The 12,894-nt window shown below is 43.1% G+C and overlaps 1 protein-coding gene across 2 annotated transcripts in view; it reads left to right on the forward strand.

The window, feature by feature from the left end:
* LOC111543621 (transmembrane protein 132B) overlaps positions 1 to 9,500 on the forward strand; it is a 334,879-nt gene extending 325,379 nt beyond the window's left edge. For both annotated transcript variants that reach the window (XM_023213666.2, XM_023213759.2), the window contains 3 exons: positions 1,135 to 1,405; positions 2,896 to 3,087; positions 4,007 to 9,500. In XM_023213666.2, the coding sequence (XP_023069434.1) occupies positions 1,135 to 1,405; positions 2,896 to 3,087; positions 4,007 to 5,152 (1,609 nt within the window). In that variant the 3' untranslated portion in view covers positions 5,153 to 9,500. The remainder of the gene's footprint in view (positions 1 to 1,134; positions 1,406 to 2,895; positions 3,088 to 4,006) is intronic.
* The last annotated feature ends 3,394 nt before the right edge of the window (positions 9,501 to 12,894 follow it).

A 12,894-nucleotide genomic window follows, 5' to 3' on the forward strand; every position in this document is an offset into this window, starting at 1 on the left:
TCGCTCTTTGGGGCTGTGTGAAGATTACATGCATTAAACATGCATGGCTGTCATGTGCTGCGTGGGCGATCGATGTCCGCTCTCATCCTTATGTAAGCACGTGGAAGAGGACACACAGTAGGTCTAATTCAGCATGCATGAGTCACTCCCCTTCTCCCCTTTCTCCCCTGACAGAATCCGCAGGCACTGAGGGCACAGACTGGTCAGTAGTCACCAAACAAAGCACTCTCAAAGGGACACAGGGCTGCTACCTCTTGAGGGGAAGGTTCTGGAATTGCAGAGCCAGAGAGGCTTTCTCAGGGTGGATTGTGGACAGGTGGTTAGAGGATAACAGGTGCCAGGGAGAGAGGAAGGGCCAGAGCCTTCCTCTCAGGAGAGACACGGGCAACAGGAGAGACACGTTTCAGATGTTTTAGCAGTAGCATGAGCAGGTCTGCTCACAGAGCAGTGATTTTAGATTAGTGTAGGGCGGTAGAAGGAAAGGATCCTTTGGCAGACTTCAGGGCCATAAGCTCAGGAAGCTGCTTCTTTCTGTACAGACCAGAGGGCCTCAGCCGATGAGAAGGTGGGGTGTTAGAACCATCCACGGCCGATGGTTCCTGGTTGGTCTGGGGTTCCTAAAGGGCCATTTCTGAGATGTCATCATACCTTGACCTACTTGGTCCTCATGTGGAACTATGAGCGAGGAAAGGGGGCCAGCTGTTCCTATGTGTTCATTTCCAAGGGGAGGTAGCTGAGCCTGTGAGAGGCTAGAGAACCTGGCAGGAGGTCCAATGTCAAAATGAATCCAAACAGCAGTTCTGACGCATATCTTAGGTTCCTCCATCCCACAGGGGAACGGTTTTAAAATGACCAGTTTCCAGGACACCAAGACCAGAGCCTCAGCCTCTGTACGGGTCAGGAAGGCAGGAGCTGCCCTTGCCATTCCTGTTGCAAGCACAAAGCACGTGATCCTCACCAAAGTGCTTGTGGAATGAGTGAATGAACAGGGAATGGATAGATGGCTGAGCAGGTCCGGCAGGAGAAAGACCATTTCATTTCATCCTGTGGGCTCACCTAGAATCTGAAAAACAAGGGCATGTAGAACTTCTTAACAATGAGGACTTTGTTCTGTTTTGATTCCTTGTGCTCCAGGCCTACCCGGGATAGCGATGACGAGGACGATGAGGAGAAGAAGGGGCGAGGCTGCTCCCTGCAGTACCAGCACGCCACGGTGCGCGTCCTCACCCAGTTTGTGGCCGAGTCGCCTGACTTAGGGCAGCTGACCTACATGCTGGGCCCCGACTGGCAGTTTGACATCACTGACCTTGTGACCGAGTTCATGAAGGTGGAGGAGCCAAAAATCGCTCAGTTACAGGACGGCAGGACCCTGGCTGGTCGGGAGCCGGGCATAACCACGGTGCAGGTACACACTGCCATGCCTTGCCACTTTGCCCAATGCCAGTCTGTGTTGATGAGTGGCCAGGTAGAGGCTGTTGTGCAGATGTGTGTCTGTGTGCGCATGTGCACGTGGCCGTGCATATCAATGTGTTGTCACTGTGCATGTATTGCTTCTGTTTGTTTGTAAGAGAATAATGAGAAGCAATAGAGCATTCACCAATTTTAATAACCTAAACTCAGATTAATTTTTATATTTTAGAGTTGAGAAAAATATCTAATCCCTTTTACCAAGAAGGCTAAATGAAACATATAGTGTGAATAATCTTTTCCCCAATATCATACTCTCCATTTTGTAATCACCAATAGAAGGTGGTTGAACTGCTGAAAGCTAGTTTTTTTCCTCCTAACCTTGAAGTTTAACCATTTAGTTATATCATACCTTGTAGACAAAATTTTTTCAAAACATAATAATCCATAGCTAAATATTCTTTATCATAGTGACAGTAAAATTATTTTCTAGCCAATTTGACAGGATAAGTATGCAGAAATGGTGCAGAATATTTCTTTATACAAATTTAAAATGTTTCTGCTCAGAGTTAACTAAGTGATATTTTATTGTAGCCAAAGCTATATTTTTTGCCAAGCTGGAAGAAACATGTTCTATTCTGTGTTTTCTATTTTTGTGTAACAAATTACCACAAACTAGCAGCTTAAAAAACACCTGTTAGTCAGCTAGTATTTCCGCAGGCCAGGCATCCGCGTGGGCCTGCTGCATTCTGTGCTCAGGGCACCACGAGGCTGAACTCCAGGTCTCGGCTGGCCTGGGCTCTTATCTGGGAGTTTGGGGAAAGACTTGGCTTCCAAGCTCCTTCAGGTTGTTGGCTGAACTTAGTTCTTTGTGATTTTAGGACTGACCGAGGTCCCTGTTTCCTTGCCCACTGTCAGCCAGGGGTCGCCAGGGGTCACTCTGCTCCAAGGCCACCTGCATTCCTTGTCACGTCGTCTCTTCTGCCTTCAGTAATGGCTGGATGGAGCCCTTCCCACACTGAACTTCTAACTTCCCCTTCTGCCCCCAGCCAGGAAAAGCTCTCTGCTTTTAAGGACTCACGTGATTACATTGGGTCCACCTGAGTCATACAGGACGCCCACCCTGTTTTAAGGCCAGCTGTGCCATTCTAAGTATTAGCTGTTGGGAAAATGTTGCTCTTTGAGTACCTAATATCAATGGACAGGTTTTTATTATTGCCTCTAAATTACATCAAGATTCTCTCAGAAAATACATGGCTGTTATCATGACGTAAATCAGAGGAAAGTAAATAGACCAAGACGATCTTTATAACACTCCTGTAATTGTTAAGTGTGACTGGACAACAGCATAATACTCTCCTAACCAATTCCCACAGGTGCATGCATTGCGCCGAGGGCTGGGAGAGCACTTTGTTGGGAGCCCTAGTTAAGGGGTTCACGGTGCTTACGAGGAGCAGAGATGCATGAGCCTCCTCGCTGACTTTTCAGGTCCTCTCGCCGCTCTCGGACTCCATCCTGGCTGAGAAGACGGTGATCGTCCTGGATGACCGAGTCACCATCGCGGAGCTGGGAGTGCAGCTCGTAGCTGGCATGTCTCTCTCCCTGCAGCCACACCGAGCAGACAAAAGGGCCATCGTCTCCACAGTCGCTGCCCTGGATGTTCTTCAGTCCCCACAGCAGGTGAGTGTCGCAGGGGCCCTGCCTCCCTGGTCAGTGGAGACGACTTTTGTCTCGGTTAGCACGTCCTGTGAAGGAGAGCAGGAGTCCTCATGCCTAGGACTGGGGATTCTTGAAGTTTCTTGTTTCTCATCCAGGCTGCCCTGTCTCTGAGGAAAGTGTTCAGGGACTTAGACACATTTCCTCTTATGTGCTTTTCCACACCCACCATATCCCGATACGCCATTTGCTTTCTGCTGGGCTTATCTGTGCCAGGCACAGCCTGCTGCTAGACTGTGACCAAAGGATCACATGTTTTCACTTTTGCCAAAGCAGGTGGTTTTTGATACTTGGAAATTCCATTTCAGCTACTTAAGCATGGCTAATAGGCACCAAATTGCTACTGTTTACAATAATTATGGTCAACTCTAAAACTTCCTCCCATCTCTAAACTTCTATAAATTATTTCTGAAGATACCAGAGCCACTGTGCCATTCCAGCCAGCCAGCCTCACAGTGCATCTTCCCCAGTCCTTCCAGCCAGTGCATGTTTTGCGACATCACCACTGGGTTCTTAATGAAGAATGTTCGAAGTGATATTATCTTGAGCAGTAGCCTGATTTGTTGCACCTGAAATTGATTCAGATCAATTGCCTAATCTTTCAATATGTTTTTAAAAAGGTCAAATTCTATTGTATGTATGCAATAAATTATAGTTTAATGCCATCATTAAAGTGTATTACTTATTCCTTGTCCCAGTGAGGCTACAGCACATTATTGATGCCAGTTCCACCAGTTCAAGGCATAACAAGAACTGTTCAAGATTATAAAACTATAGACATCTTCTCCTTATATTGAAACAATTTATATAGGAAATTATATTTATGTTTTCAAATTTGAAGGAACCTGATTATAACATAATGCTTTGGTTTCATTTTCCTTAGGAAGCAATAGTAAGTTCTTGGATTTTGTTCAGTGATGGTTCGGTGACACCTTTAGACATTTACGATCCTAAGGATTATTCTGTTACTGTCTCATCATTGGATGAAATGGTGGTGTCTGTCCAGGCAAACCTTGAGTCCAAATGGCCAATTGTGGTCGCGGAGGGTGAAGGACAAGGGCCTTTGATTAAGTTAGAAATGACGATAAGTGAACCTTGTCAGAAGACCAAGAGGAAGAGTGTTCTTACCGTGGGTAAAGGAAATGTCAAGGTCAAATTCGAACCAAGTAGTGATGAGCACCAAGGAGGCAGCAATGATATCGAGGGCATACATCGGGAATATAAAGACCACCTCAGTAATTCCATAGAACGCGAAGGAAACCAGGAGAGAGCGGTCCAGGAATGGTTCCACCATGGCACACCTGTTGGCCGCGAGGAAAGTACCAACAAAAGCACAACGCCCCAGTCTCCCATGGAAGGGAAGAATAAAGTACTCAAAAGTGGTGGTCCAGATGCCTTCACAAGCTTCCCCACTCAAGGGAAGTCACCGGACCCCAATAATCCTAGTGACCTCACAGTGACCTCAAGGGGGCTAACAGACTTGGAGATTGGCATGTATGCCCTGCTCTGCGTCTTCTGCCTGGCCATTCTGGTCTTCTTGATCAACTGCGTGGCATTTGCCTGGAAATACAGACACAAAAGGTTTGCTGTGAGCGAGCAGGGAAACATCCCCCATTCCCACGACTGGGTCTGGCTTGGGAATGAAGTGGAACTTTTGGAGAACCCTGTTGACATTACACTCCCGTCGGAGGAGTGCACAACCGTGATAGACAGGGGCCTGGGGTTCGAGGAGAGGAACTTCCTTCTGAACGGCAGTTCCCAGAAGACTTTTCACAGTCAACTACTCAGACCCTCTGACTATGTCTATGAGAAAGAAATTAAAAATGAACCTATGAATTCTTCGGGCCCAAAGAGGAAGAGAGTCAAGTTCACTTCCTACACCACCATCCTCCCAGAGGACGGCGGCCCATACACCAACTCCATCCTGTTTGACAGCGATGATAACATCAAGTGGGTCTGCCAAGATATGGGGCTGGGGGATTCACAGGACTTTAGAGACTATATGGAAAGACTGCAAGACCAGATGTAAACTCCTTTCTTATGTTTGTATTCACCTTTATGCCTTCTGTTTTTTGAATGCTGGAGCAGTGAGTTTGATCAGCAATAGGGGATGATTTAACAAAGTTTGATTTGTGGAGGTCTGGTGGGATTCATTTCTAAGCAGGTAAAAGAGGTCTGGAGAACTATAGAAGCTGGGTTTTAAGTCTGGATATGCCTCTAAAACAGCCACATGTGGGGACTGAAGAAATTCTAAGACAACAGTTTTATGGACTGCCTGGTACGAGCTCAGTGCAAATGTATTAAACCTGACCCCACAGACATTGTTAGTCATCTCGTGACAAATGGCCATGTGGAATTAGAAAAGATTTGGGTGTTGATTTTTCTATTCCTAGACCTTTTAAAGCACAGTGGACACTAATTGCCCCTTGGCCTGAGTTTAGACATACATGAAAGATGACTGAATGTAGCTATCCTGATTTGTCATGAGCGCTGCTCATTATTTTTATATACATTTGCACCTGCACCTGTTCCTTTGACCTCTGGAATTCTTTTTGAAACATGAAGAGAAGAAATTTCAGTCTTTTCCTTGAGCTCTGTTTGATTTACACATGAGTTTTCTTCCCTGGGATTTGCCATGCCATGTTATTTCCTGGGTCTCCGTGCAGGATGTCAGGTTTTTCCAGTTTTCCGCACTTCTTCATCTAGGGACGGTATCCAAGAAGCTTATTCTCACTTTGTTTTTCCTTCCTTTTGTTGTTGAACTTTCTTGTATAACACTGGGACAAAGGGTTTTACTTAAAATGTTAATATACAATGAGGGAGGGCCATCTCTTTACAGTTTTCTACGTGAAGTTTCAAAAATTTGGAGAAAAGTTGTCAATCACAAACATTTATTTTTATTCTCTGCTTGTTGAAAACTCTTGGGGAACTCCTGGAGTGCATTTCTGAGGGTAAAAAGGCCCCAACATAGCTGTGTTTATACAAGTACTTTGTGGCCAACACAATTTGTTATCCAAACTGAAGTCTTAAAGTAGAATTGACCTGCACAGAAAGGAAGTTATCTAGGAAATAGATGCAGATTGCACTTTCCATTTTACCAGAAGAAAAGTTTTTTTTTTTTTTTAAAGTAAATAGAATGACATTTCAAGTTAGCAATATATAGAAATCCATTCATACAATGACCAAAAAAAAAAAAAAAAAAAAAAAAAAAACCTCAATCATGACTCTGGCAGAGACAAAACATTGACAGGGTGTGCATTTGTGGAGAGAAGCAATGGGTTTCCCTGGAAAGTCCATACAAATAAGTGACTATTCCAGAACTCAAGACGTAGCTATTGTAGAAAATAAAATTTAAAAACCACAGCTATTGAAAAATCAAAATGGCAAGAGAAAAAAAGAAACAACTCCTGCATAATATTTAAATAAAAATGTTATTTTTGTAGCATCATGAATGGTCTTAAGGCAAAAATTTCAGATTAGCAAAATGTGATGACATATTTATTAAGATCATATTATTGGAAATGTAGACACTGGACTAGTATGCCTCATTATGAGCTTTACTGAGCCATTTGCATCTCTTAAGAAATATAATTTTAAAGGCCCAAAGTAGGAAGGATCTGCAGGAAGTCAGCTGAAGCAGTGCCCTGACCCCAAATGGCTGACAACTGAGCTAATCCAAGGAGAGGCATTCAGTTGTTCTCTTATTGTAGATTTCCTTGGATGGGAACATGACAACCCAGCCTCCTCTAGCCATGACGTGGCAGCCAAAAAGTTCTTCCTGTATCTCTGGCCCACAGGACTACAGTGTGTTTGTGAACAGTGCTGAAATTGCAAGTGATGTAGGCCTGATCTCCAGAGCCCAGTGTTCAGTTAGTTCTCTAAAACGGGGCTTAGGAACTGAAGCTGGTGAAGTTCCAAAAATAGTTCAGTTTGATGGGATAAGGAAGCGAGGAGAGCCAGGCATTAGCTGCAAAAAGAGCTTGCAGAGAGATGGCTGACACTTTATGGGAAGATTCCTCAGTCAGCCAAAACCTTTTCAAAGAGTTTGGTGCAGAGGTAGCTCAGAACCAACCATACAGGACCGAAGAAAGTTCATATGCTGATTGACACGTAGCTATCCAGGTGAGTCGGCTCCTTCTATGAGGCTCTTCAGTCCTCTCTCCCTTTGGATCTCTAGCATTCCAGAAATACTGGGAATTCATTTCTGAAAATGAAAAACCTCCACGGAAATGGGGAGGAAATCTCTTACACACATACAGCAGGGTCCTGCCCACTGGTAAAGTGAAGGCTTTGGGTAGGGGGTCTAACTGGGGAGGAGGTAAAGGAAATTATCACTGCCATGGGGAGTGTTCTTAGGGAACATACAAATTAGACCATTCCCTCTGATGGCAGTGCTTGATGGGGTGCAGGGGGCAAACGGGAGCATTCAAACATGCCCGTGCTTTCTCAGCAGGGCTGGAAACTGGCCACAGTCCTGAAGATGCTTCTTGTGATTACTTAGAGTCACCCTGAGTGATAAAGCCCCTGTGGAGCCACCTTTGCTCCTTTGTGTTATAACCCAGTCAGTTCAAAATAATAATCAATGGAAGGCCATGGGGGAAGGGTTCCTTCCACCATAGAACCCACACCCAGATGTATATAAACACATGTACATACATATACCCGTGTGTGTATGTGTGTGTGTGTGTGTCAATACTGAAGAGCCACACAACAAACTAGTAAGAATCAGCAGTGACTGTCAATTGTCCTCAGATTTAGCATGGATACTATTTTTCATGAAAGAATTTTATTAAAATCTTTCCTCCTCTAAATATTTCCTGAAGATTATAAACCATGGGTTATAGCACCTTGTTTTCCAGCTAGTCAATATACAACTATTAGGCGCTGTGCCCCAAAATATCTGAAGTGGAGGTAAAGGTATAAACTATTAAGTCATGAAATCTAATTTTCTGGGGACCATGCATTTGCCTGGATTTTCCATGATTTTATGGCTGATAGACCCAAATTATTAGTCTTGATAAATAACCTGAACCAAACATTTATAAAGTCCCTTCCTCTCCCATGGGAATGGAATGCTCAGACTCCCACTGAGGGAGACACCAGCAAGCCTCTTGAGAAGGCACCAGACAGTGGACTCCATGATCACATGAAGGGAGGTTCAGATGCTAGATGACCAGCATACGACCTGGAACCATTGAGGATTGCAACCGCTGCCTCCAGGGTCCAGATGTGCTACAGTAGAGGCCAGAGCACAGGAATCAAGAAGCAGCTGCCATATCAAAGAACTGATGCTTAAACACACAGGTGTGTTGCATTTGAGAGAAGGCAAGAAGAAAAGACAATAGAAGGTTGCCCTGGAAAAACAACACCTAGCAAACCTCAGAATGCTCCATGTGTCCCAAGAGAAGGAATAATTGACTTCCTAGCTGTTGTATAGTGCACACTGGCCAGGATAAATTCCCAGACTATAATAATCCTTACTATCTAGACAGAAGTTTCTATTTATAAAGTCATGCAGGGGGAAAGTTGGTTACTTTTTGTCCCATTGCCACATCTGTAGACTAAGTAATTTGTAACTTGCTAACTTTTAAGTTTTAGAACGTCCACCTTTGTTCATTTTGGTAGCAGTCCTGTTTCATTATTTTAGAAAGAGGTCTTCCCGTTACTGGGATGTTGGAGCCCTGCCAGAGAACTATGAAGGCTCTGTGAGGGAACTATTCAGTCTCACAGCAAGGACCACAGAGCGTGCTTTCATCTGAACCCTACATGTCAGGGACACCAATGTGTTTTCCACTCTAATTACCTAAAAATGGTCTCAATTCTCCATTTCATTCTCTGTAAATGACATAACAGATGGTTTATAAACTCAGCAACCCTCCCCTTTTTATCAAAATTATATATGTGTGATGTAATGCATATCACCTGTCAAATCATCTGTCATGTAAAGGGACGGTATGGATGGTGGAAAAGTTATGCTGAAATATGGACTGCAGATATTTTTGTATGTAATATAGGCAATATAATGAAACACCGAGTTTTTTAAAATGAAAGCATGCAAAATTGTAGCTTTTAAATGTACAGACATCCCACTCCAAAATATCTAAACTGATAGTGGGAAAAACATTTGAGACCTAATAACATCATGAAATGCCCTGAATTTGGAATTCTGGCCTAGAAAGGATGTGGCTTATGTTGGGATTGATGATGGAATCTGCCAGAACATTTTCATCTTATTCTTCTTGACTTTTGGATTTTTTCCTTTTCTTTTTTTCTGGAAATATTTCGGAAATAAAGTGACTTCATTTTTCAGCATAAAGGTATATTCTAACCACAGGGTAACACATCGTTTTTAACATGAAAATAAACATTTAAACGTTCTTCAGTTGTTTCATTATTTTATCTGCATGTTCCCTAAAGCAGCTGTATGGTTGGCTATAATATGGATATATTTTTTTTCTTTTCAGCCAGAGATTTTAATACTCTTGATGCAGTAATAAATGGACATCAAAAGAAAACATTTCTTAAAAGTTGCCAACATATTTTACTTTTAAAACATTTCTTATTTGTTTTCCTAGTAGGCTGGGGAAAGCTTCTCAACAGATGTCTCAGAAAAAGATCTGTTTCTCACGGCCCCGTCCAGGGTCAAACCATGTTGAAAGTCAGTGCTGGAATGCATGATGCTGTGGGTGTTTGAGAGCCTTTGACCTCTGTCCACCCTTTGTCTTTGCTTGTCAATGGCTTGGTCTTGTACATGTACTTGGGGCAGGGGCTTTGTACTGGACCCAGGGTGCTGAGGTTCCCAGAGCAGGCAGAGCTCTAGAGACATAAGAAAACCACAGGGCAGGTGGGGATTCTGTTTGGGAGGCTGAAGTAGATGTTTCAGCTGAAAGATGGGCGGTACACTTGCCAAGTCCCTAGAGGGGCTAGAGGCTCTCTGTTGGTGTGTGTGTATTTCTTGAAACTGCAGAGTCATTTTTGGCATGCTGGCAAATGCTACTCTTTGCTTTCAGGATGAATAGGGATGCCTCTTAGGCAATAATTTGACATGTCATAATAAATGCCCAACTAATTTGACATGTCATAATAAATGCCCAATACCAAACCTAGTCTTTCTCCAGGCCCCTCAGACATCATTGAAGTAATTGGATGTAAACACAGGAGTTGGCTTTGTGAAACTGAGGCAGGATTTCCTGTCTCTAAACTTTTGGCAGCAAAATGCCAAAAATGTGCTCCCAGTTGCAAAACCCCAGCCCCATCAGAATTGCTTCTCAGCACTTTGGGTAACTGTTTTCCACTAACAGCTTCCTCCTTGTCTTTTCCCTGGGAACATGGAAGCACTGACACAGAACTCAACCGGTCCAGCACTTTGGGAGGCCCAGGTGGGCAGATCACCTGAAGTCAGGAGTTTGAGATCAGCTTGGGCAACATGGTGAAACCCTGTCTCTACTAAAAATACAAAAATTAGCCAGGCGTGGTGGTGCATGCCTGTAATCCCAGCTACTCTGGAGGCTGAGGCAGGAGAATCACTTGAACCTGGGAGGTGGAGGTTGTAGTGAGCCGAGATTGTACCACTGCACTCCAGCCTGGGCAACAAGAGCGAGACTCCGTCTCAAACAAAAACAAAATAAGAAAAACAAAAATAACTAGTTCTTCCCAGATCTCAGCGTACATGTATATATACAGTTTAGTAAAATATGTTTCAAGAAAAGGATAAAAGAAAGCTTGAAATAAGATTTGTAAAAGAATGAATGCTTTATATTTAGGCTTTGTGTGTGAGTGCAAAATGTAAACATGGCATTTGAAATTTTTTGGTATTGAAATCCTTAATGCCTGTTACTTTATGGTTTTATACAATCGAGATAGGTTCTGAAGTTTTTTTGTTGTTTGCTTTTAGAAATTTTTAAAAATACAAAAAAAAATGCAGAAACATTTTCATCTGGGTTACTGTGTTTATAGACTATTCTATGGCTCAAGACAAATAGGACACCATCATTTTCCAGATAAGAAATAACAGTTCAAGTTCATTAGGGAAATTATCTTCCCAGTCCAAGAAAGCAATAATGTTATCAACTTAAAATATTGGACAATCTTCATATTCTGTGAGATGCCTTTAAAATTTCTTTGGATTTAATTGCTGCTCTTGGTCAGTTGTTCAAATGAAGCATTGTAATTTTATGTTAACGACAAGAGTCTCACGGGAGTCTCTTTAGATGCTGCAGGAACTGAGGGGATAGAAGACCTCTCTATACATCTACTTTGCCCACTGGAGTAAAGCACTTTACAGAGAGATGGATGCCGCTTTGGGATTTGGGGTCTATGTGATGCTGATTTTTTTCAAACCTATTTGGAAATATTACGTCTTTGGGATGGCTGAAATAACTTTTGACCTGACACATCTTTCTTTACTTCCTGTGGCCAAAAAAGCAAGTGAGACTTTCTGTTTCCCATTATAAGGCTGGAGCTGAAATAGTCTGCCATGTTATTGTTACCTCCTTTGTAAGAATTTGACTTTCTGAATGAAATAACAGATTGCCAGTGTCAACACTGACCATATGATATTGTTACTTCACTTAGAGATGCTTCCTCAAAGAGCGTGCCTTTTTCCTCCATCATAACCGCTTTAGGATCTCTGTTTTATCCATGTATTTCCCACATAGTACAAGCATTTTCCATTTCCATGAATATTGCAGGCTGAGAAGGAGCACACATCTGACATTGATAAGCACACTGGCCCAGGCCCTCAGCCTTCTCATTTCATTAATCTGGTTGGTGACAGTTTCCATCGGGCACACCTGGAAATGTACGTCGGACCTATTGCCGTCTCACTTGCTGCAGTGCAGTGAATTACCCCAGAGCCACCAGTTCACATGCCCAAGAACTGGCCCATGGAGGGACTTGATCTCCAAGTGACTTCCCTTCTGTAGTTACCCTCTGCTGTGACCCTTATTTTGGACTTCTAGCAAGGGCACCCATTCAGTGTGGATTCCAAGAACAAAACCAATTGTCCAACCTCCATTACAGAAGTCTTCTAGGTATTTCCCACACATTATTGTGGGCCTAAGCAAACACCACAACTATGAAAGGCTGAGAGTGGAGAATTAACTAATAAGGAAATGATCAAACCTAGGGAAAAATAAGTGGCTGTAAAACACTGAAAGATAGTCACACCCACATAGCGCGTATCATGCAGCAGACCCGTGCTCTTAGAGGGAGGTAGCGTGTGTCTTCCCATGGCAAATAATTTTTACAATACTGCTCATGTATAATGTGTGTCTACAGGGCATGCTGTTGTCTCAAAATTGAAATGTGCATCTTAGGTATCAGTTCCCAGCCTCAGACTCTTCTCAGGCAGGTGGACCGGATCTCAGCTGCAGAACCTAGTGAGTGACCAAGCCTACACAGCCCAGCCAGTAGTGCACTTCAGGGTGATTGCAAGGCAGCAAACGGTGGGGACAGGTTTTGTCTGGCATTCGAAAAGGTGTTATCCCTTACTTTCCACGTTTCTGAATCGGATTCTCGTTCCCTGGTAAATGCCAGATATTATAAACAGAGCATGCTGTTATGACATTGTGCTTCTATATACCTTTTTGTATAATGTATCTATCTCATTATATTACCTATGGTTTCAGTATGACCTGTTGTGTATGTTCCACCGTATATTTAATGTCTCTGTAAAGGCACTTCCAAACATTTTCAAAACGAAGAAATAAAACATGTTGGATGATTCCTTGTTATAGTAAAACGATTAATTGGTAGGTTCCAGGAAGTAAT

Source organism: Piliocolobus tephrosceles, chromosome 10, assembly GCF_002776525.5.
Source record: "Piliocolobus tephrosceles isolate RC106 chromosome 10, ASM277652v3, whole genome shotgun sequence".
Taxonomy (NCBI): Eukaryota; Metazoa; Chordata; class Mammalia; order Primates; family Cercopithecidae; genus Piliocolobus; species Piliocolobus tephrosceles.